Source organism: Humulus lupulus, chromosome 6 (assembly GCF_963169125.1).
Source record: "Humulus lupulus chromosome 6, drHumLupu1.1, whole genome shotgun sequence".
NCBI classification, from domain to species: domain Eukaryota; kingdom Viridiplantae; phylum Streptophyta; class Magnoliopsida; order Rosales; family Cannabaceae; genus Humulus; species Humulus lupulus.
This window is the reverse complement of record NC_084798.1, coordinates 205,523,561-205,544,753: the sequence shown is the minus strand read 5'-3', so window position 1 is coordinate 205,544,753 and position 21,193 is coordinate 205,523,561. Positions and strand designations below refer to the sequence as shown.

At 34.6% G+C, this 21,193-nt stretch overlaps 1 protein-coding gene and 2 long non-coding RNA genes across 3 annotated transcripts; 2 read left to right on the top strand and 1 right to left on the bottom strand.

Annotated features, from left to right (window-relative positions):
- The first annotated feature begins 4,455 nt into the window (after positions 1-4,455).
- On the top strand, positions 4,456-6,091 carry LOC133784406 (uncharacterized). Its single transcript, XR_009871331.1, has 3 exons — positions 4,456-4,559; positions 5,307-5,397; positions 5,703-6,091. It is a non-coding gene; the product is annotated as an uncharacterized LOC133784406 (long non-coding RNA).
- Positions 6,092-14,690: 8,599 nt separating this feature from the next.
- LOC133784405 (uncharacterized) lies at positions 14,691-15,661 on the bottom strand. The gene is made up of 2 exons (XR_009871330.1): positions 15,172-15,661; positions 14,691-15,082 (listed from the first exon to the last, which is right to left on the bottom strand). It is a non-coding gene; the product is annotated as an uncharacterized LOC133784405 (long non-coding RNA).
- Positions 15,662-17,341: 1,680 nt separating this feature from the next.
- LOC133785891 (uncharacterized) lies at positions 17,342-18,166 on the top strand. The gene has a single exon (XM_062225105.1). The coding sequence runs from the start codon at positions 17,342-17,344 to the stop codon at positions 18,164-18,166; it is 825 nt and encodes a 274-aa protein (XP_062081089.1).
- Positions 18,167-21,193: the final 3,027 nt, after the last annotated feature.

Below are 21,193 nucleotides of genomic sequence, written 5' to 3'. Positions count from 1 at the left end.
TTATTTCAGAAAAAGGCCAAGAGAGTTTAGTATGCTAAGAGGCTCTGTTTTTGTCTACTCTGTTCTTGTGGAGAAAGAAAACGAGAGTGACTGTAAGCTTTGGGGTTTTGGCCTGGTGAATGGCTTGTAAAGATCTTAGCTGGTGTATTCTAGTGCTGTAAATCTCTCTTCTTCATAGTGGATTCGACTAGGGAAGATAAGTTTCCTGCCTTGGATGTAGGAGTTCCTAATTGGAATCTCTGAACCAAGTAACTTTGTTTCTGTTTTCTTTCTTTCTGTCATTACTTTTCTTGTGTCCTTTTGCTGTGTGTGTATTGTGTTCATTTCATGGTAAGCACTATTCTTGGACAAGTGTATGGCACTCTGTGAGTCACAATACACCTTAGTATCTGCTGAATTCAGTTCCAGCTCTTTGGTTATACCTTGCAGCCATATTGCTTCCTTTATTGCTTCTGTAAGAGCCACATATTCGGCTTCAGTGGTAGACAAAGCCACAATGTGTTGCAAGTTTGATTTCCAGCTGATGACATTTCCACCAAATGTAAAAACAAAACCAGTTAAAGACCTTCTTTTGTCTAGATCAGCAGCATAATCTGAGTCACAGTAGCCTATAACTTTTTTTTCTCCTCTTTTGTATTCTAATCCCAGTTCTGAACTTCCCTTCAAATATCTCAGCAGCCACTTAACAGCTTGCCAGTGAGATCGGGCAAGTTTGCTCATAAATTGGCTAATAAGGCTAACTTCATAAGCAATGTCAGGCCTTGTTCCTATCATTGCATACATAATACTTCCCACAGCACTAGAATAGGGAAGATTATCCATATATTTAGCCTCTTCATTTGATAGCTCACCTTTGACAGCTTCTAATCTGACATTTGCAGCAGTAGGAGTGCAAACAGTTTTAGCATCTTTTTGACCAAAGATTTCTATAATCCTTTTGATATAACATGATTGAGATAGTTTTAACAGTCCCTTTCTTCTATCTCTCTTGATTTCTATGCCAAGTATTCTTCTAGCAGGCCCTAGGTCTTTCATGTCAAATTCTGCCTTAAGAACCTCTTTTATCTTTCGAATTTCCTCCTTATCTTGGCATGCTAGAAGCATGTCATCAACATACAGTAGTAAGTAAATCATCACACCTTCTCTTATTTTTCTCAAATAAACACAGTGATCATAGTGACTTCTACTATATCCCTTGGTTAGAATAAAATCATCAAACCTTTTGTACCACATTCTTGGTGACTGCTTTAATCCGTACAGAGATCTTTGGAGCAAACAGACTTTCCCTTCTGTTCCTTTCTTGACAAAACCTTCTGGCTGAGACATGTATATATTCTCTTCAAGGTTGCCATGTAAGAAAGCAGTCTTCACGTCGAGTTGCTCTAATTCTAAATTCTGCATTGCTACAGTAGCAAGCACGAGCCTTATAGATGATAGTTTCACCACTGGAGAGAAAACTTCATGATAGTCAACCCCCTCGACTTGAGAGAATCCTTTTGCCACAACTCTAGCCTTAAACCTCTGATTTTCAACACCAGGAATAGCAGGCTTGATCTTATAAATCCACTTACATCCAATTATTTTTTTATTTTCTGGCCTGTCAACAAGCTTCCAAGTTTGGTTTTTCCAATGGGACTTCATTTCTTCTTGCATAGCAGTTGTCCATTCCCTTCTATATTTGTTTTTGCTTACTTCAGCAAAGGAGGTTGGCTCTCCAAGCTCTATTGAGTCCCCAATATTCAGAGCATATGCAGTGATCTCGGATTGTGCAAACTGGGCTGAATATCTATCAGGTTTCCTTATTTCTCTCCTTGTTCTATCTCTGGCCAGCAAGTAGTCTCTTAGATCTTCATTGGTATCAGCTTGCTCCACTTCAATTTCTGTTTCAGCAGGTTCTTCCCTTGGATTTTCTTCACTATGCTCCACCTTAATTGTGTCATTGTTACTTGAAAAATCAAAGTTTGTATATGTCTGATCTTGTAGACCAGCATCAGATTTATTTTCCACCTCAAACTGTGAATTTTCAGTAATATTTTGTCCCTGCAAGTTAGTTTTGTAGCAAGAATTTTCATCAAAAATAACATGCTTACTAATGACACATTTTCTTTCATTTATTAACCATAGTTTATAACCTTTAACACCACTAGGATACCCAATGAAAACAGCTTTTAGAGCTCTTGGCTCTAATTTTCCTTGATTCTTATGCACATAAGCAATACAACCAAATGTTTTTAAATGAGACAAGTTTGGACTTTTACCAGTCCATACTTCCATAGGAGTTTTAAATCCTATAGCTGAAGAAGGTGACCTATTTATTAAGTAGCAAGCAGTAGAAGTAGCTTCAGCCCAAAAACACTTAGGCAAACCCGATTCGGATAGCATACATCTAACTTTATTTAGGATAGTCCTATTCATTCTCTCGGCTAATCCATTTTGTTGAGGAGTGTCAGGGCATGTTTTATGTCTTATAATTCCATTCTCAGCACAAAATTTGTTAAACTCACCACTACAAAATTCTAAACCATTATCCGTTCTTAGTTTTTAAAGTTTCTTTCCACATTGATTTTCAGTTGTGATTTTCCATTCCTTAAATTTACTAAAAGCTTCATGCTTATGTTTTAAGAAATAAACCCAAACTCTCCTAGAGAAATCATCAATTATGGACAAAAAATAATGAGAACCAGATAAGGAATTTGGTACCTGAGGTGACCCCCACAAGTCTGAGTGTACATACTCTAAGACTTCTTTTGTAGTGTGTACAGATCTTGCAAAACTCAGTTTGTGAGACTTCCCTAGAGCACAAGTTTCACAAAATTCCATTGAACCAATCTGTTTTGATTCCAAGATCCCTTGTTTGCTTAGTTCTTGTAGGCCTTTTAAGCTCATGTGTCCGAGCCTCTTGTGCCACAACTAAGTTTGAGTTGGTGCTGAATTTACAACTGCAACTTCACCATTTACAGCTTCACCTTGTAATATATATAGCCCTTGCTGATAGCATCCTTTTAGAACCACCATAACACCCTTCATGACCTTCAGCAGACTTTGAATTATCAGCTTTGTTTCCATTCAATCTATATGTACCATTGTCATTTGAATTCTTTCTTTTTGGACAGAATTTCTTTATGTGTCCCTCCTTTCTACACAGCCAGCATATCCTCTTAGTTTGTCCACCATTCCTAGATTGAGATCTTGAATGGCTTTTCCCTCTAGAAGTATTCCTCTTGAGTGATCTGCCCCTTGCATTTAAGCCTTCTGCAGTACCCTTCTTTTCAAACTTTAGCTCCAAATCTTTTGATCTTTGTGCACCTAAAACATCATCCAAAGACAAAGTATCTCTACCATACTTGATGGCAGTCTTTAGATCTTGATAATTTCCAGGCAAAGAATTTAAAATAATAACAGCTTGATTTTCTTCTGAAGTTTTTTCATCAATATTAGCAAGACTCACTGTTATCTTTTTAAATTCATCCAAATTATCTTCTAAGGATTTAGTTGAATCCATCTTAAAACCAAACAATTGTTCCTTAAGATAAATTTTATTTGAAAGTGACTTAGTCATATACAAAGATTCAAGTTTTAACCAGATTTTTGCAGTTGTATCTTCATCATCAATTTGTCTTAAGACATTATCAGCAAGGTTCAGAATTAACAAACTAAAAGCAGATTCCATTACCTCAGTTTTCTGGGCAGCTGTGAGTGTGTCGGGCAGAGACTTCTCTCCCAAAAGAGCTTGTGCACACTTTTGATGAACCAGCACAACCCTCATCTTTTTTCTCCACATGTTGAAATCCCCTTTTCCATCAAACTTTTCTATCTCTATGCGTGACCCCATTGCTGAGTTCTTGTTCTTGATGATTTCTTGATTGAGATCTTGATATCAAAGCAGCCACGGAACCTGGCTCTGATGCCACTTGTAAGGACCGTTGGACACCATCTATTTCCCCATTGGTATGATATTGTCCGCTTTGGGCCTAAGCCCTCACGAATTTGTTTTTGGGCACCTTCCCAAAAGGCCTCATTCCAATGGAGATGGTGTCCAACTTTATATACCCAAGATCCTTCCCATTTCTAGCCAATGTGGGACTTTGGTTGTACACCCAACAAAAATCAACGCTGAAGGTGTACAAATTTGGGAGGGAGATGTTAAAACAACCCTCACAAAAATTTGGGAGGGAGATGTTGATACAACCCTAACAAAAGATTGGGAAGATGATTCCGATTCTGAATTAGATTTATTAATTCAAGAAATGGTAACCTAATTTATTCATTATATATCTATGTTTTCACTTTTTATTACTGTTCTGGATAAAAAAAAAAAAAAGTTGTTAAATTCGTCCATTTTGAGTTGAAACTAGTTAGTTCTTAACGATTGGCACAAAATTTTATTACATAGAAACTTTGAGCTTTATCAAATTCAACTCGTATATTGTCTTTGTATGTGTGATTCAGTTAATGATCTTAATCTATTTAGGATGATCAACATCGTGAAGAGGATGCTTAGTGATTATCTTTTGTGCCTCTGGAACCTACCAAGAATAAAGCTTTCTTTGAAGCACATGGTGAGATTACCTTTTTTTCTACTCTGAATACAAATGGGTTATTAGAATATGCAAATGATTATAATTTATGCTATTTACTGCTGTTAATGTAGATGGTGCTCATGGAAGGTCTCACTAATATAATCCTATGATTTATTGCATGGAAGATTATACTAAAAGTGTCCTTTGTTTTATTCTTTCTAAGTTTCTAAGATATAATTTGTCTATTGTATAAGTGATCTGTTATTTGGGTTTATGAGTAATCTTATTCCAACAGCAGAGCAAGCATATCAATCCATGGTTTTGGATTGAAGCTTTTTAGTGGTAGTCCTTGAAGTTTGAACATTTTGATTTGGGTCGTTTGAGGTTGATTTGCTTTTCATATATATGATAAGTGCATATATTGCTTTTGGAGCTGAAGATCATATAATGATTAAAGTAAATTTATTTAAGTTTATTACAAAAGATACTTTCAAAATATAATGTGTTTTGAATTCAGAAATGATAGTCTCATGGTTTCTGATCAATTAGTTTTCTTAATACAATGAGGCAGAATCATGGCTCTGATTTGGTGAGGGAATAATTGAAATGGGAAATATTCTGTTTATTAGAGAAACCAAGTTATTTTTAAAGGTAATGTTGATTAATTTTCACTTAAACCATCTTGTGTTGTTCAATGTATATTTGAGAATGCAAAATCTTATTTGTTTTACTCTAAAATGATTGTTTCTTATATTGAATGGATTTTTATTCTGATATCTTGAGCAGGTGCATGTAAGAGAATGAAAAACTTCTAATTCCATCTCAGTTCAAACTGTCTTCGTAGACCTTCTTGATTCCCCTCAGCAAGTCTAACTTGGTAATTCTTCTATTTTTTCTTCCCATTTTAAATAGAAAATCATAGAAGGTATGATATGTGAGTACTAAATTATTGTGATTGAAGGAAATATTTGAAACCCATCCATTTGGTAGGACTTTTAGATTACCCTTCATGAAGTAAATTGATTCCCACTAAATTAACATTCTTAATAAGTTTGACAAAAAGATAAATCTCATATCAAACATAGGAATATTAGTCCTTGTTAGCCCACACTAAACATTCCTTTATATATTTGTCTCTTATTAAATAGCTAATAATAAGTTTCAATAATTTTGTTTCAGCAGCTTGTTGAAGATTTGGAAACTCAGTGCTTAAAAGGAACTTTGCAATTTGGCAACCTGTCCATACTTTGTTTGTTAGTAGTCACATATATAGAAGTCACTAATGGAAGATTCAGAAGGAAACTAATGAACACTTTTTAACATTATTGTTGATGATTTGTTGATACAATGTAGATAAATCTAGGCTTTGTGAAACTGGTTTGGCAGTGATTATTTTTAGAGGTTTCTCATACAATAATTGTCTGGCCTTTTCTATTATTCAAGTTGTGGGGATTTGTTTCATTGTCCATTGTTCAGAATGTATATTCATTCATTAACAATTTACTTAGGTTAGCCCTTGAAATGTGATATGCTAGTTACCTCAGTAGTTGTTGATTTTGATTATGCTTTTACTCTAGTTGATCTTCTAACATTTCTTAAAATTGAAGCCAATACTACTAGAAACTAACAGAAAATATCAAGATAGATAAGGCCTATAATCTTAGATAATATAACACGTATCGATGCAGCCTCCGAAATTTATTTGACCATGCCAAATTGTCTCATTTCTATTACTCATGTTTGATGCAAAACAAAAGTAACAACGAAGAAAAGAAATAATTTACCACAAATAGAAATTCATTTCACTTCAAACATCAATGTTACATACACTCAAACTCTTTGAATCTCTCTACTCAAAACCCAATACACATTTTGCTTCTCTCTTCAAACTAACTCTCACATTCTCTGTACTTCAAACTCACTATTCTCTTCAAAATCCACTTCTACACTCTTCAACATACATACACTCTAAAATTTTAACAACAAGACTCCTTTTATACAACTTAATAATTACTCAAAATTAAAACTATGCATTATATAAACCATAATTAATTAATTTTAGTCAAAACTCAACAATCTCTAAATTTACCCAAATTCTCTAAAACCAAACCATCAATAAGAGTAAACATGCATTTAGGAGAGTTTAAGACTCCTTTCCATTTCTAATTATATATAGCTTTGAGGGGAATGAGATGGTGTGCTCAAAATGAGGCGTCCCTCAACTTGAATCTCTTCAAGTTTTGCAGTTAGCAGAGTTAAAAGAGTGGTAGGTGGAAAAAGGGGCCTTAAAGTGAATTTATAGTAGCAAGAGAATGAGGAGTGTTCCATATGGAATAAAATATATAAAAACTCTATAAGGAAATGGTGATGTCTATGAATTATATATATATGTGTGTGTTTATTACTCTACTCATTTTCTCTTGGGTATTACTATTAATGCAGAAAAGTCAGAGTCAGATCACAATGTGTTTGGAGAAGTAACATTACAGTCAGCTCAAGGATCGTTAGTTTGCTGGTGTTTAATAATGTTTTGGATTGTATATGTGTGTCTAAATCTAACATTTGTGTTTTTTAAGTCAGATTTAATGTTTCACATATATATATATATATTACTATTTTGGTTGGAAGTCACAACTGATGTGCTCTCTTCTATGCAAGTAGGTAATGTTATTTTTATAAATAAAGCATTTATTTGGGTGGTGTTCATGCTAGTAACCTCTGTATTGCCAAAGCTTATTCAATTTCACAACAATCCATATGAAAGGACTTTGATGTTGTGGGCTCTTAGCTAGGTATCAACAAGATGTTATATAGTTAAAGAAAATTCATGAGATGCCAGCAAGGAAGGGGGTGATATATTCTGACAGAAACCTTCAAGTCTTTTATCTTAGACTTAGTCTTTGGTAAAATATAATAAATCAGTTTATCATTTATATTTCCATTTTTGTGTTGGGTAAAACTTATCTTAGTATGATATTGGATGGTAATAAGTTATTAACACAAGTTGAAGTAATCTTAACAGAAGTCACTACCTAGTAAAAGGATTGCAACTATTATAGTACAATCAATTTGTTTATGATGACAATGACAATGATGGTATTATGAGTTAGACCGTGTTTCTATTACAATTAATTGGTATTAAGAAGAGTAATTTTTTTTATTTTTTATAAAGGAATGAATATTATGTTTTCCATATATATTTTTGATGTGGGATAATTTACTTCGAACAACTATTTTCAGTTAAATTATTTATGCCTTCTTTATTTTTTGCTTAGTGTTCTTTTTTCTATTTCATTTGATTAATTTGTGGTGTTATTGATGCTGGAAAAAAGAAAGTTGTGCTTCTCAATGGAGACGAAACTTGGTTAGCTTCAGCCTTAGCTGGATCAACAATAGTAGAAGTAGTTGCCTTCTTTTCTCCTCTCTTACTTGGTCCATTCATGAAAGACTCAAAAGTCTGAAGCTCGTTCATGAGCTGCGTTAGACTTTAATTGAGTTTATTCAACACATAGTTGGTAGTGAACGACAGGAAAGCTGGAGAGAGACTGTTGAGGATTAAGCCGAATTGAGTTTCCTCATCTATTGTTGCTCCATACAGTTCAACTTCCTGAAAGTAGTTTGTCATTTTGATCAGATGATCGCAAACATGTTGAGACGGTGCCATCTGGGCATTGACATATTTCTTGGTGGCCTCTAAACAAGTCTGCGCTGACTTGGCACCAAACGTGTCTTGGAGCTGATCCATGATTTCGTAGGCCATCTCGACATTCTCCATCTTTGTCTTGAAAGTGTCGACCATACTAGTCAACATGTAGTACCACGCCTTGTTGTTAGTCGCCTGCCAACGCTCATACTTATCCCTCACAGACTTGGTAGCTCCTTCAGCTGGAACGTCCTGGGATTCCTCAATCATGACGAACTTGGAGATGTCACTAATAAACACAATGTTGATGTTTTGCTTCTATTTAATGGAGTTTTCTCTAGTAAGTTTCTCCATCGAAAGTTGAGAAAGGATGGGAGTAGACACAGCCATAATGATACTTCAAATTATCAATAAAATAGAAATCAATCACTTTTGCTCAATAAAACTTCTATTCACACAAATTTCAAGAAATAACACAACATATACAAAAAATATGTAAGATATGAGAAAAAATACAAAAAGCTATCATATCTCTATTTCTTTAGGTTTTTAACTAATCTATGATATCCTTGTCCTGGTTGGCAAGAGTAAAAAATACCACTAGTTAAATAAAGTTGTAAACTTATTTAATAATGAACACCATTATTAACAACCTACTATTTGATCAAAATAAGAAAACAAAATTTCTTATTTTATGAGCTAAACCCACAGTTTCAATAATTAATAGATTTAGTCCTAGTAGTGAGCGTAGGGGTGAGTCTAGTAGAATTTGACATATAATTATCTATCTTTCGAAATCTAACATTGTCAAAATAACTAATGAACACCTTCCATAGGGGGACAAATCAAAGCGTCTCGAGGCCCCATTAAGCTATTGACTTTGTTAAACCAACGGTGAAGATCGAATATAATTATTAAAATAAGCTCATTATAAAATTAAAAAATAGTATTTTTATTATTTCTTTTTTTGAAAATTAATGACTATGGTTCTCCAAAAAATTGAAAAGTTAAATTTTTAAAACCAAAGTCCTATAATTTTCTATTAATTCTAAAGTGTCACATTGAAACAAATTCAGTTAAATTAGAATCAATTTGTTGCTAATCAATATTTAGGTTTAACTATTATAATGAACTTATACAATTAAGTCCAACTCAAGCAAATGGGCCTTAACAATTAGGAGGGTTGGGTCCAGTATGTCGTTCCCACTACAAATGACCCTATACTTCCATACAAGGTCCAAAAGACAAGAATTTAAACTTTCATTTTATTAGTTGTTATTGATTGATTATGTCCACTATAGTCATGCAAAGAAAATGAGTATTCACAAGTGGAATCATCCACAAGAAAAGAATTTAAACTTTACATATTCTAATGAGCTCAAATAAAACCTATTATTTTATGAATATTTTATTTGGCAAAATCCATATATCTAGCAAACATATGGGTCACTATATGCATCTAAGCTCAATTGCAAAAATACCACACATAGTGCAAACAGACATATTATAATTGGATGAGCTCAATCATGTACTACCAGAAATTAGATTTTCAGTGACTAGAATTTTAGCGACTAAATTAACGTGGTCATTAAAAGTTGGTTTCTGCGACTAATATTTAGTTGTAAATTTTTTTGGTTGTGAGACAAAGTCTAATTGGAACCAAAAGAATCAATGGCTAATCTTTTAGTGAGTGTTTCATGTTTTTAGTGACTAAATTTGTACTTAGTCACTGAAACTTTGGCGCCAAATTAGTACTTGTGGCGGAGCACTAATTTTAGATGACTAAAATTATTTGTGACTAATAATTAGTCGGTAAAAGCTTAATGACTAAAATACTTAGTCACAAAAAATATTATTCTTACAAGTATTCATGGTTCACATTCACCAACTAAATATTTAGTCACGATAAAATATAACATTAAAAAATTATGTATTCAAATATTATGTGACTACAATATTTAGTGGTGAAAAATTATATTATTTATTTATAAAAATGTATGAAAAATATATTTATAAATTTTAATTTAGTGATATAAATGTATATTCTCCAAGAAATTTAAATTTATTAGATAATTGATTATATGATAAAATTTTATAAGTTCTTATAAATTTCCTACTCCAAAAAATGTTACTGAATTTCAATTCTAATTTTTTAATTTGAAAAATGAAATAATACATATATTTTGTAAAAATTTGATCCATATTTGAAAAAAAAATTATAAATAATATATAAAAAACGATTAACATAAATAAAAATAAAATTGATATTTTTCAATAAATTATATATATCTTCAGGACATATTATATATGTAAATTATACATGTACGTTTATTTTTATTTTTCATCAAATAGAAGTATATCATTATTACAATGTTTATTTATTTATTTAGGGTTATTACCGGCGAAAATACCCAATGTTTACATGTTGTTCCACTTATACACCCAATCTTTATTTTTCGCGGTGAATATACTCAAACCCACATGAACTGTGTCTCCGTCACTACTTTACCCCTAACAGCGTTAAAAACGCTTACGTGGCCAATTGCGTGTACAAAACCAGACACATGTGCTTTAAAATATTAACTGTAAATAAAAAAAAAAAATTCCAACGGCTTGAACAGGGAATGATTTCTTTATACCCACATTTCATGTAGAAAAGGCAAACCCACATTCAAAGTTTTTTCTGAAACTAATTTCTTGAGACTACAAAGATCACAGAGGACGACGACGAAGACTGAGGACGAAGAACCCCCTGCTTTTTACCATTTCGAATTGAGGAGGACGACGAAGACTGAGGACGAAGAACCCCCTGCTTTTTACCGTTTCGGATTGAGGACGACGACGAAGCAGGAGGAGGAACTGGAACAAAATGCCCATGCTTCGGACTGAGGACGAAGAACCCCCTGGATATGGTAAGCCCCTGACTGTGTTGTGCATGTACTTTTGTGGGATATTCTTTGTTTTGTTTGGGTAATGTGCTTTGTCGTATATCACATGAGTTTGTCCATTTTCCCACTAACTTTCTTTGTATTTTTTTATTATCTGATATGCTAGATCTGTGTGGGGGCCATTTTACTGTGGCAATGCACCATGGAGGAAATTTCTTCACTCCATTTGGCAACAAAAGGTATCATGGAGGTAAAGTTTCTTTTTTTGACTGGAATCACACTGATTACTTCAGTAGATATGAGTTGGATTGGATGGTGCAATGCTTAGGGTATAAATTGCCTGTGGGTTTTTTGTGGAAGCCTAAGGAGAAGCATTTGAATTTGGCTGAAATGGTAATTGGTGATAAACAAGTTATTGAAATGGTTGAAGATATGATGAGGAGAAAGTATAGACAAGTGGATATTTTTGTGGTCCAACCAGAAAGAACTTTGGAGTTGGAATGGAGTAAGGAGAAAGATGCAATTCCTTATATCCCAGAACTTTCTAAGAAGACGGTGTGCACTATAGAAGAGTTGCCTGATGATACAACTATCCCAGCAGATGTAGTGGTCAACCCATTATCAGATGATGAAGATCCTTGGTTTGATCACAATGAAATTAGATATGAGGATGGTCCTGAAGTTGTAGACATTGACTCTATGAACTCTGAAGATGAGGACCCTTTTTTTGTTGTCAATATGCCAGAGGAATGGACACAATCTAGTTGTGTCATTGAAGACTTGCCTGATGATGCAGATGTAGTTGTCGATGTGGTTGTCAATCCAAAACTCAATTGTGCTGCAGAAGAGGCCCAAGTTGGAGAAGAGGTCGAATATGAGTATGAGTATAATGATTTTGGCCCAAGTCAAAATGATGAAGCTGATGTTGGTGAGAATATTCAGAGTGAAAGTGATGTTGGTGAAAGGGGTCTAGAGAGTCAGCATGATGAAGCTGCTGTTAATGAGAATGGGCAAAATGAAGGTGAAGCTGCTGTTAATGAGAATGGGCAAAATGAAGGTGAAGGTAATGAAGAGTCTGAATTTGTTATGGAGGAGGAGGAGTACATGCAGAATGAGGGTGAGGCTGAAGAGATGTTTGCTAATGCTAATCCTGCAACATGGTGGCATTCAGTTACAGACGGTTGTAGCCAAGCTGATCCAAATGATGATGAAGGTGCTTATGTTAGTGAGGAAGACCTACAAAGTTTGTCTAGTTCAGATGAGGATGGTAATGCCAGGAGGAGAAAAAGATCCAACAACCAATTCAATCATGCAACAAACATGGATAACTTCATATTTAAATTAGGCATGCTTTTTGCTACCGTGGACCAATTTAGAACTGCATTGAAGGAGCATTTTATTAAGATTAACAGGGAGTATGTTTGGCTGGCCAATGACCAAAGTCGGGTAAGGGCAAAATGCAAGAGTGCAGGCTGCAATTGGGTCATTTATGCAAGAGTCCAACTGTCAGACAAGCGCTCATTCAGGGTAAATACATTGGTGGATAGGCACACGTGTGGATTGGTTTTCAACAACAAACATGCAACCTCCAATTGGCTTGCAAAGCATTATCTTGAACAGTTCAAAATAAACCCAAACTTAACTTACTCTGGTTTCATGCAGCTAACAACACGTACTCAGTTTTCAAGAACAACAAGGTCAACTTTCTACAGAGCAAAGAATTGTGCAAGAGTGATGTTAGAAGGAACTATAAGGGAACAATATGCCATACTGGAAGATTATTGCAAGCAACTGTTAGAGACAAATCCTGGGAGCACATCAATATTGAAAACCAGAATGCAGGATGGAAAGAGGTTATTTGAAAGGGTGTATATATGTCTTAAAGCTTGTAAAGATGGATTCGTCAATGGTTGTAGGCCCCTTATCTGCTTGGATGGTTGTTTTTTAAAAGGATATTGCAAAGGAATGTTATTAGCTGCAATTGGCATTGATGCAGCAAATGCCATGTTTCCAGTGGCTTATGCTGTAGTGGAGAAGGAGTACACAGGTAGCTGGACATGGTTTTTAAATTTATTGAAGGAGGATTTGAAGATTGATGAACCAGAGAGATTAACAATGATTTCAGATAGGCAAAAGGGCTTAGAAATAGCATTAAGTACTGTATTTCAAGGTTCGGAAGTGAGATTCTGTGTGAGACATATGCATGCCAATTTCAAGAAGCAATTCCCTGGACTCTTACTTAAGCAAATGATGTGGGCCGCTGCAAGGGCAACAACTAAAGTGGAATGGAAAAATAGGATGAATGAAATTAAGCAAGAGAATTTCAAGGCGTATGAATGGCTGATGAAAAAAAACCCAGAAGAATGGACCAAGTCTCATTTCAGGGAGCATGTGAAATGTGACCTTCTTATTAATAACCTCTGTGAAAGTTTCAACAATGCCATTCTTGATGCCAGAGATAACTCTATTATCACTTTGCTAGAAAATATTAGGCATTGGATGATGAGTTTGTTCTGCAATAGAAGAATGAGTGTCTCTAAGTGGGTGCATCCTGTTTCCAAAAGAATTATGGACATCATTGAGAAAAACAAGAATGTTGCTAAGCATTGTTTCCCTATGCTTGCTAGAGGTGGTAAGTTCCAGGTAAATTTATTGCAAAGCATCAATGCTCAGTCATTTGTTGTGAACTTGGAAACGAAAACATGCACATGTAGGCTATTCCAATTGTCTGGCATACCATGTGGGCATGCTTTAGCTGCTATCTGGTTTTCAAACCTAGATCCAGTGGGATTCATAGATGACTACTACAAGAGGCAAGCATATGAAGAAACTTATGCGACACCAATCGAACCAATGCCTAGCCCAGATAAGTGGCCTGACACTGGTCTGAATCCGATACATCCTCCAACAGAGACAATTTTACCTGGAAGGCCTAAAAAGTCTAGAAACAAAGAGGCAGATGAACCACCACCTACTACTGCAACAAAGGCTAGGAGAGTTGGCCAAGTTAATCACTGCAGCAATTGTAAGCAAACAGGCCATTCACGAGTAACATGCAAGAATGCAACTATGGAGGTAATCTTGGTACACGGTATGCCAGACTTGTATTCATTTGCAGTTAAAATGAATGTGATTTGCTTAAGTATGATGAGTTATGTTTTTGGTTTAATTACAGCCTGCAAGGCAAAAAAAGAGAGGAAGACCACCATCTCAGAATCCTACTACTGAAACTATTAAAAGGAAGGAGCGAGCTAAGAGACAGAAGCAAAGGAATGGTGGTTCCACATCTCAGACCAACTAAGAAGCTGCTCTTTAATCTTAAACCCTTTTGATGTAGAAAACTTGTTTTCTTTTTGGTGTAGTCACCATACAATATAGGCATTACCATACTTTTGACATGTACATATTCAGTCTGACTTTATCAATATTTTGGGACATCTTGGCCATTAGGAATACTTTTGACATGTAGACATTATGCTACTTAATATGTCATATGTTTGCTCTGTAAAGTTGAAAATATTAATCAATGACAAAATATCTGGTTTGGTGCATCATTCTATTATGCTTGAAAGCAACACTAAATAAATATATTTCTTTTACATTCAATGAAGCCATGATTTTTTTTTCAGAGAAGGGTCGAACACTAAATAAAATACATAATTTTTATTATGCTTGAAAGCAACACTAAATACAATAAACAGGGAAGTCGAACATTACATAATTTTTTTCAGCCAATACACAATTACAAAAAAAAAAAAAAACAACATCATCTTCCTCACATTTCCCTTTACCAACCAGGAACTTGCATGAACTCTTCCATCCAAACTCCCATTCATATAGCCACAATTTTGACATTGAAAAGACTCCACACTAGGTTCAAAGCAAGACTCATATCTATCTTCATATTCATAATATCTGCCCAGATCACCATCAAACTCACGTACTCTTCTTAGCAAACCAGGTATCACCATCTTTGACCTTTCACACATAGGGGGGTCAATCCATTGGAAATAGTTACAACCCCCATTCCACTATTCACAAATAGTTTTCTTGAATTAATTTATTTCCAAGCTAATAATATATAAAGGAAAAAGAAGACAAAAAATATAAACAGGCTCACTTTCATCCTATAGCAAGATTTGAACCGTCTCCCTGGATTATCATCGGTCCATGATGTCCTCTCCACTGTTTCTGCCCCACAATCACAATGCTTACGACAAGCTTGATATACACCTTGTGCCCTAGATCTCGACGACCTCATTTTGGCTCCACCTCGGTTTATTGATTCACCCCAAGACACACTTGGGTCTTCCCCTTTCATCTCTTCTCTCTTCTTCTTCTTCTTCTACAATGGAGATCTCTCGTGCATATGGTATTTAAGGATTTAAAGCTTTTTTTTTTCAATCAATAATTAAAAACTTACCTGGGCTAAATGATGTGTCTGGTTTTGTACACGCAATTGGCCACGTAAGCGTTTTTAACGCTGTTAGGGGTAAAGTAGTGACGGAGACACAGTTCATGTGGGTTTGAGTATATTCACCGCGAAAAATAAAGATTGGGTGTATAAGTGGAACAACATGTAAACATTGGGTATTTTCGCCGGTAATAACCCATTTATTTATATATATATTAACTCTTTTCAGTATCATCATATATTTATATGGGTTTAATAATTTTTTAAAAATATATAATTATATTATAGTCTAAAATAATATATTTTATTATAAAAATAGTATAAGTATGGAGGTATTTTTGTTAAACTATTAAAATATATAAATGTAAAACTTTAAATGGAACTGATTTAAGTTTCATCAAACTGAAGGCAAGGCAGCAATTCTTGAAGGGTACACATCAAATGTAACTATTTAGTATGCATTGCTTACTCTAGTCGTGGGAGAAGATTTAAGTGTCTGGCCACTAACACCTGATATTGAGCTATTCTCTGTCCTATACTCAGTAAGAACAACATTTTCTCATTCTCAATTCCACTAATGTGATCAAACTAGGTATAGTTTATTAGTTTAGTCATTTGCTAAATTGAACTTCTTCACTACAAGAAAAAATGTTTATTATAATACCAAAAAAGTATTATAAAACAGTTATTGTAATGTTTTTTGAAACATTAAGGAAAGCTGTGTTATCGGAAGTCATGACACTTTTCGTAATATATTTTTTCACTTATACTAAAGTATTATTGAAAACTCTATCATAAGACTTTTTTTAGTATTATTTCAATATTTTAATATGCTTAAACTATCATTATCCTTAATACTTTTCATACAATAATGCATTTTTTTGGCTTTAGTGATACTTTAGTGTTAGCTTAATTTTATTCATAGGCTTTAAAGAGCCCATAGCCCATGGAGTTAGCTTAAAATTTTGGCCCAATTTTGTAATAATAACACTTTTTAAACAATGTTATTTTTTAATGTATAATAGAAACTCTAAATTGTTGTAGTGTTAGTATGTTGTATTTTAAATGAATTTCTCATTTCGTTTATGAGTTTTGAGTTTTGATGTGTGAAGTTGTAAACTTTAGTTGCTTTTATTATGCCTATTTAATACTTTTGTTGGCATTAAAATTCTGGATATGAAATGGCATAAAATTGATTAGTATATATATATATATATTCATAAAGTTATAATTGTGATAATAACAAAAATTGAAAGGTAAAGAGCTATCTACTGGAGAGTTATTTGTTCTAACCCACAAGAAAAAGGATGGATCTTAGGTTGATTCCACTTCAGAAAATATCATGGTATGAATATTATAATTATTTGATATTTATCTTATATGACAACACATGATTGATAAAATTATGTGTTATTTAATCCCTTTCAGGAAAAATACGATGATGAGATTACTAGTAAACTCTCAAAGGACAGATCCGTCTCAATAAATGAAGATGAGATTTTCTCACAAGTTTTAAGATAGAAAAACTTGTCCGTTTAGAAAGATTTGCTTCAACTCGGAAGACAGCCAAGAAAGAAGAAATGGAGAGAATGAAGGAAGAGATGAAATCAGAAATGGAAGAAAGGTTGAGTGAAGTAACTGAATATTATGAAGCCAAGTGTGATGTCTTACAGGAAAAGTGTGAGGCAATGAAAATGATGTTTGAAAAAAGTTATGAGACAAATAAATTGTTCATCATCGCAATCGCACACTCACTGACCAAAGTCTTTTGAGAATGATATTGAGGACTAGTGCTAAAGTGGTGGTAAAGAACGCGCCCGAGAATTTGACATCTTCCATTTGGCAATAGCCCATACACTCCAAGATAGATAGAGTAATGGGGAATCAAGCATGGTTGGATAGATACCAGAATGCAGAGGTGACTTTCATGAATGAAGGTAGTTTTGATCACTGTCCAGCCCTCTTACAGGTCTACCCGGAAGTGAGGTCAGGAAGGAAACCTTTTCGGTATTTCCGAATGTGGCAAAAGGCTCCTGGTTTTTTAGAGAAACTTCGCGAGGTATGGCAGGATCAAGTTTATGGTGCTCCTATGTTTAAACTAGTTCAGAAACTGAGGAAGTTTAAAGGAAAGTTGAAAGACTTAAATAAGGTGGAAACAGGTGATATTAATGTGGATGTTTCTTATAAGCTACAGGAGCTCCATTCCCTTCAGTCGGAACTTCAAAATAATCCGCGGGATAGGGAGCTTATCATCCAAGAAAAGGAGGCTAGGGAGAGGTATGAAGAAGCTCGGTCAAATCTCATTTCCTTCCTTCGACAAAAAGCCAAATTGCATTGGCTTAAGGATGGGGATGAGAATACCTCTATGTTCCATGCGAGTATTAGAGCCCGAAGAACTACAAGCCGAGTTTATGCCATAGAGGATAAAGAAGGTTGCCAGGTACACGAGCCCCATCAAATCACAGTAGCTTTCTTGAGTTTTTATGAAGATCTCTTGGGAACAGCCATGGCTCACAGGAAAAGTGTGATGTTAGGGGTGATTAAACAAGGGCCTCTGATTAACGAAACTCACAAAAGATTACTACAGCACCTGTATACAGATGAAGATGTTAAAAATTCCACCTTTGCGATTCCAGGAAACAAATTGCCAGGCCCGGATGGTTACAGCAGCTTCTTTTTCCAGACAATTGGGAAATGGTAGGGGATGATGTGTGCAGAGCGGTGCAGTCTCTTCTACACACAGGTAGGCTTCTCAAAGAAATAAACTCCACTACTTTGACCTTAATTCCCAAGAATAAATTCCCTCGGTCAGTTATGGAGTTTAGACCCATTGCCTGTTGTAATGTTATTTACAAGATCGCCACAAAATTGATCTGTTCTCGCCTGAGGAAGGTTCTGCCAAACATAGTTGCCCAGAATCAAAGTGGGTTTGTCCAAGGTCGATACATTGCATACAACATCATGGTTTGTCAAGATTTGGTGAGGCATTATGGGAGAGGGAAAGGAAAACCGAAATGCATGATTAAACTAGATTTGAGGAAGGCGTACGACACTATAGAATGGGATTTTATTGAAGAAATGTTAAAAGCATTTGGCTTTCCGAGTGATTTTATTCAGTTGGTTATGATATGTGTGAGAACTCCCAGGTTCAGCCTAATGTTTAATGGTTCTCTACATGGCTTTTTTGAAGCTAAAAGAGGCTTGAGACAAGGAGACCCAATGTCACCCCTGCTATTTGTGCTTGGAATGGAATATTTATCCCGAATTCTCATGAAAATTGGCAAGAAAGAGGATTTTAAGTTCCATGACAGATGTGAGAAACTCCAGCTAAATCACTTATGCTTTTCAGATGACATCCTTCTTTTTTGTCATGGTGATTTCAAATCCATTTACCGCCTGCTCCAAGGTTTGAAGCTCTTTTCTCAATCTTCAGGCTTACAGCCTAGTGTGGAAAAAACCTCAATCTATTGTGCTAACATGAATGATTCTGAAGTACAACGAGTGATCCAAGTATCAGGCTTTCAGAGAAGTTCTCTTCCCTTTACTTACTTGGGTATTCCTGTCTGTGCAAAGAAAATTCCAGCTGCGGAATGTGAGGTGATTCTTGAAAGGATGGTTCAACGAATTCGAGTTTGGAGTTCAAGGAACCTTTCTTATGCTGGAAGGGCTACTTTGGTGAACTCAGTTCTTATGGCTATCCATTCTTATTGGGCGCAAATCATGATCATTCCTAAGAAGATCTTACATAGAGTTAATATAATATGTAGGAACTACTTATGGAAAGGGATGGTTGACTCAACCAGTACGGGTCAAGTAGCTTGGGACGATATGTGTCGTCCTAAGAGTGAAGGGGGCTTGGGATTCAGGTGGATTACCAAGTGGAATGAGGCAGCTATTGGCAAGTACGTTTGGGCAGTGGCTTCGAAACAAGATACACTTTGGGTACAATGGGTACATGCGGTCTACTTAAGTGATGGGGATTGGTGGGCCTATACGGCCCCAAGTTCCAGTAGCTGGTACTGGCGTCAGATTGTTTGGGTAAAAGAAGCATACAAGCAACTCAACTTGCTCCAATTGATCTCTTTGGGTAATTACAAAATTAAAGAAGGGTACACTCTCCTTTGCTCATCTCATTCGAAAGTCCATTGGAGAATGGAGGTGTGGAATAGACTTTCCATTCCGAAGCATAGATTTATTCTATGGCTTTCGGTCCTTGATCGATTACAGGTGAAAGAGAGGCTTCACCAATTCAAGATAGCCCACGATGACCAATGTGTAATGTGTGGAATGAGAAAGGAAACTAGAGATCATTTATTCTTTGACTGTCATTTAAGTAATCTCAGCTTCCTTAGAATAAAAGAATGGCTAGACTGGAAGGTGTCTACAACAACAATTCCAAAATTGTTAAGATGGATTGCTAGAGCAAAGCTCTCTCCTTTTAGGAAGCAAGTTCTGGCAGCAGCTCTTGCAGCTACAGTTTACCAGATCTGGCATTGCCGGAATGTTGCAATATGGAATCAGAGGGTTAGTACGGTGTTAGTTCTCACAAAAAGAATTCAAAGTGATGTGAAAAATAGAATACAAGGTGTAATGCCAAAGAAAGTAAATTTGATAGATAGAGACTGGTTTGAAAACTTGTAATAGATCTTTTTAGGCCTGTTTGTTTGGTTCTGTATAGGTTGTAATTTGTTTGATTGTTGGGCAATACACGGATCTGATTTACCAAAAAAAAAAAGTGGTGGTAAGTTCAAAATAATTTTGAGGCAAAATGTAATATGGACTTGTGCTAAAAGTTTTAGTCACTAAAAAATATTATCACCATGTTATCATTAAAAAGTCCATGACTAAAAGTTTTAGCCACACTAAAAATATCGTTGTGACTAAAAGTGACACTTTTAGTGACAACAATTATTTGTAACTAATAGTCATCACAATTAGTGCACGTGACAACTTTCTTTAAGCCACAACACATTTATTTTTAGTGATAATTTTAATTTTCACTAATATTTCTTTAGTGACAACAATAAGGTATCACTAATACTTCTTTAGTGATAATTTGTTGTTGTCACTAATAGTCCTTTATCACAAAAATAATTCATGAATATATTTAATTAAAATGGATAAAACGATGACCAATCAATGCAATCTTTTGCACAACTACAGAAAAAACATGAATATAATAGCAAGTAGACACATTCATTAGCATCAACAAAGTTAAGCATATTGTTAAATGTTAATTTTAATTTTAATTGCAAAAAATAGTGAAAATTATAAATGTTAATTAATGATTTATTAAATTAATTTTTTTGCTTTTACTTTATTGAATAATTTAATTAATTTTCACACATATTCTAAGATTTGGTTAAAAGTTATTTAATTAATTTATGATTATTTTTACTAAACCTATTAAAAATTGTATTCAATGCTTTTACTAATATTCACAAAATCTCTAAATTTTATAACTCTATGTAAAATTCGGCAGCATAACGACTGTATTGTCATCTATCCCAAAATTTAAAAACCTACAAATAACACATAAAAAATATCCAGTCCTAGAACATGCACAGAGCAATACAAATACATTGTAAACGACTGTATAATTTATAATTATTAGTCTAAATTTTATTAATTATTCAATTTTCTAATCAAAATATTATAATTCTACTAAAAACTAACAACAACAAATCATCAATATTCCTAAAATATGATTTTTTTACTACTAACGTAA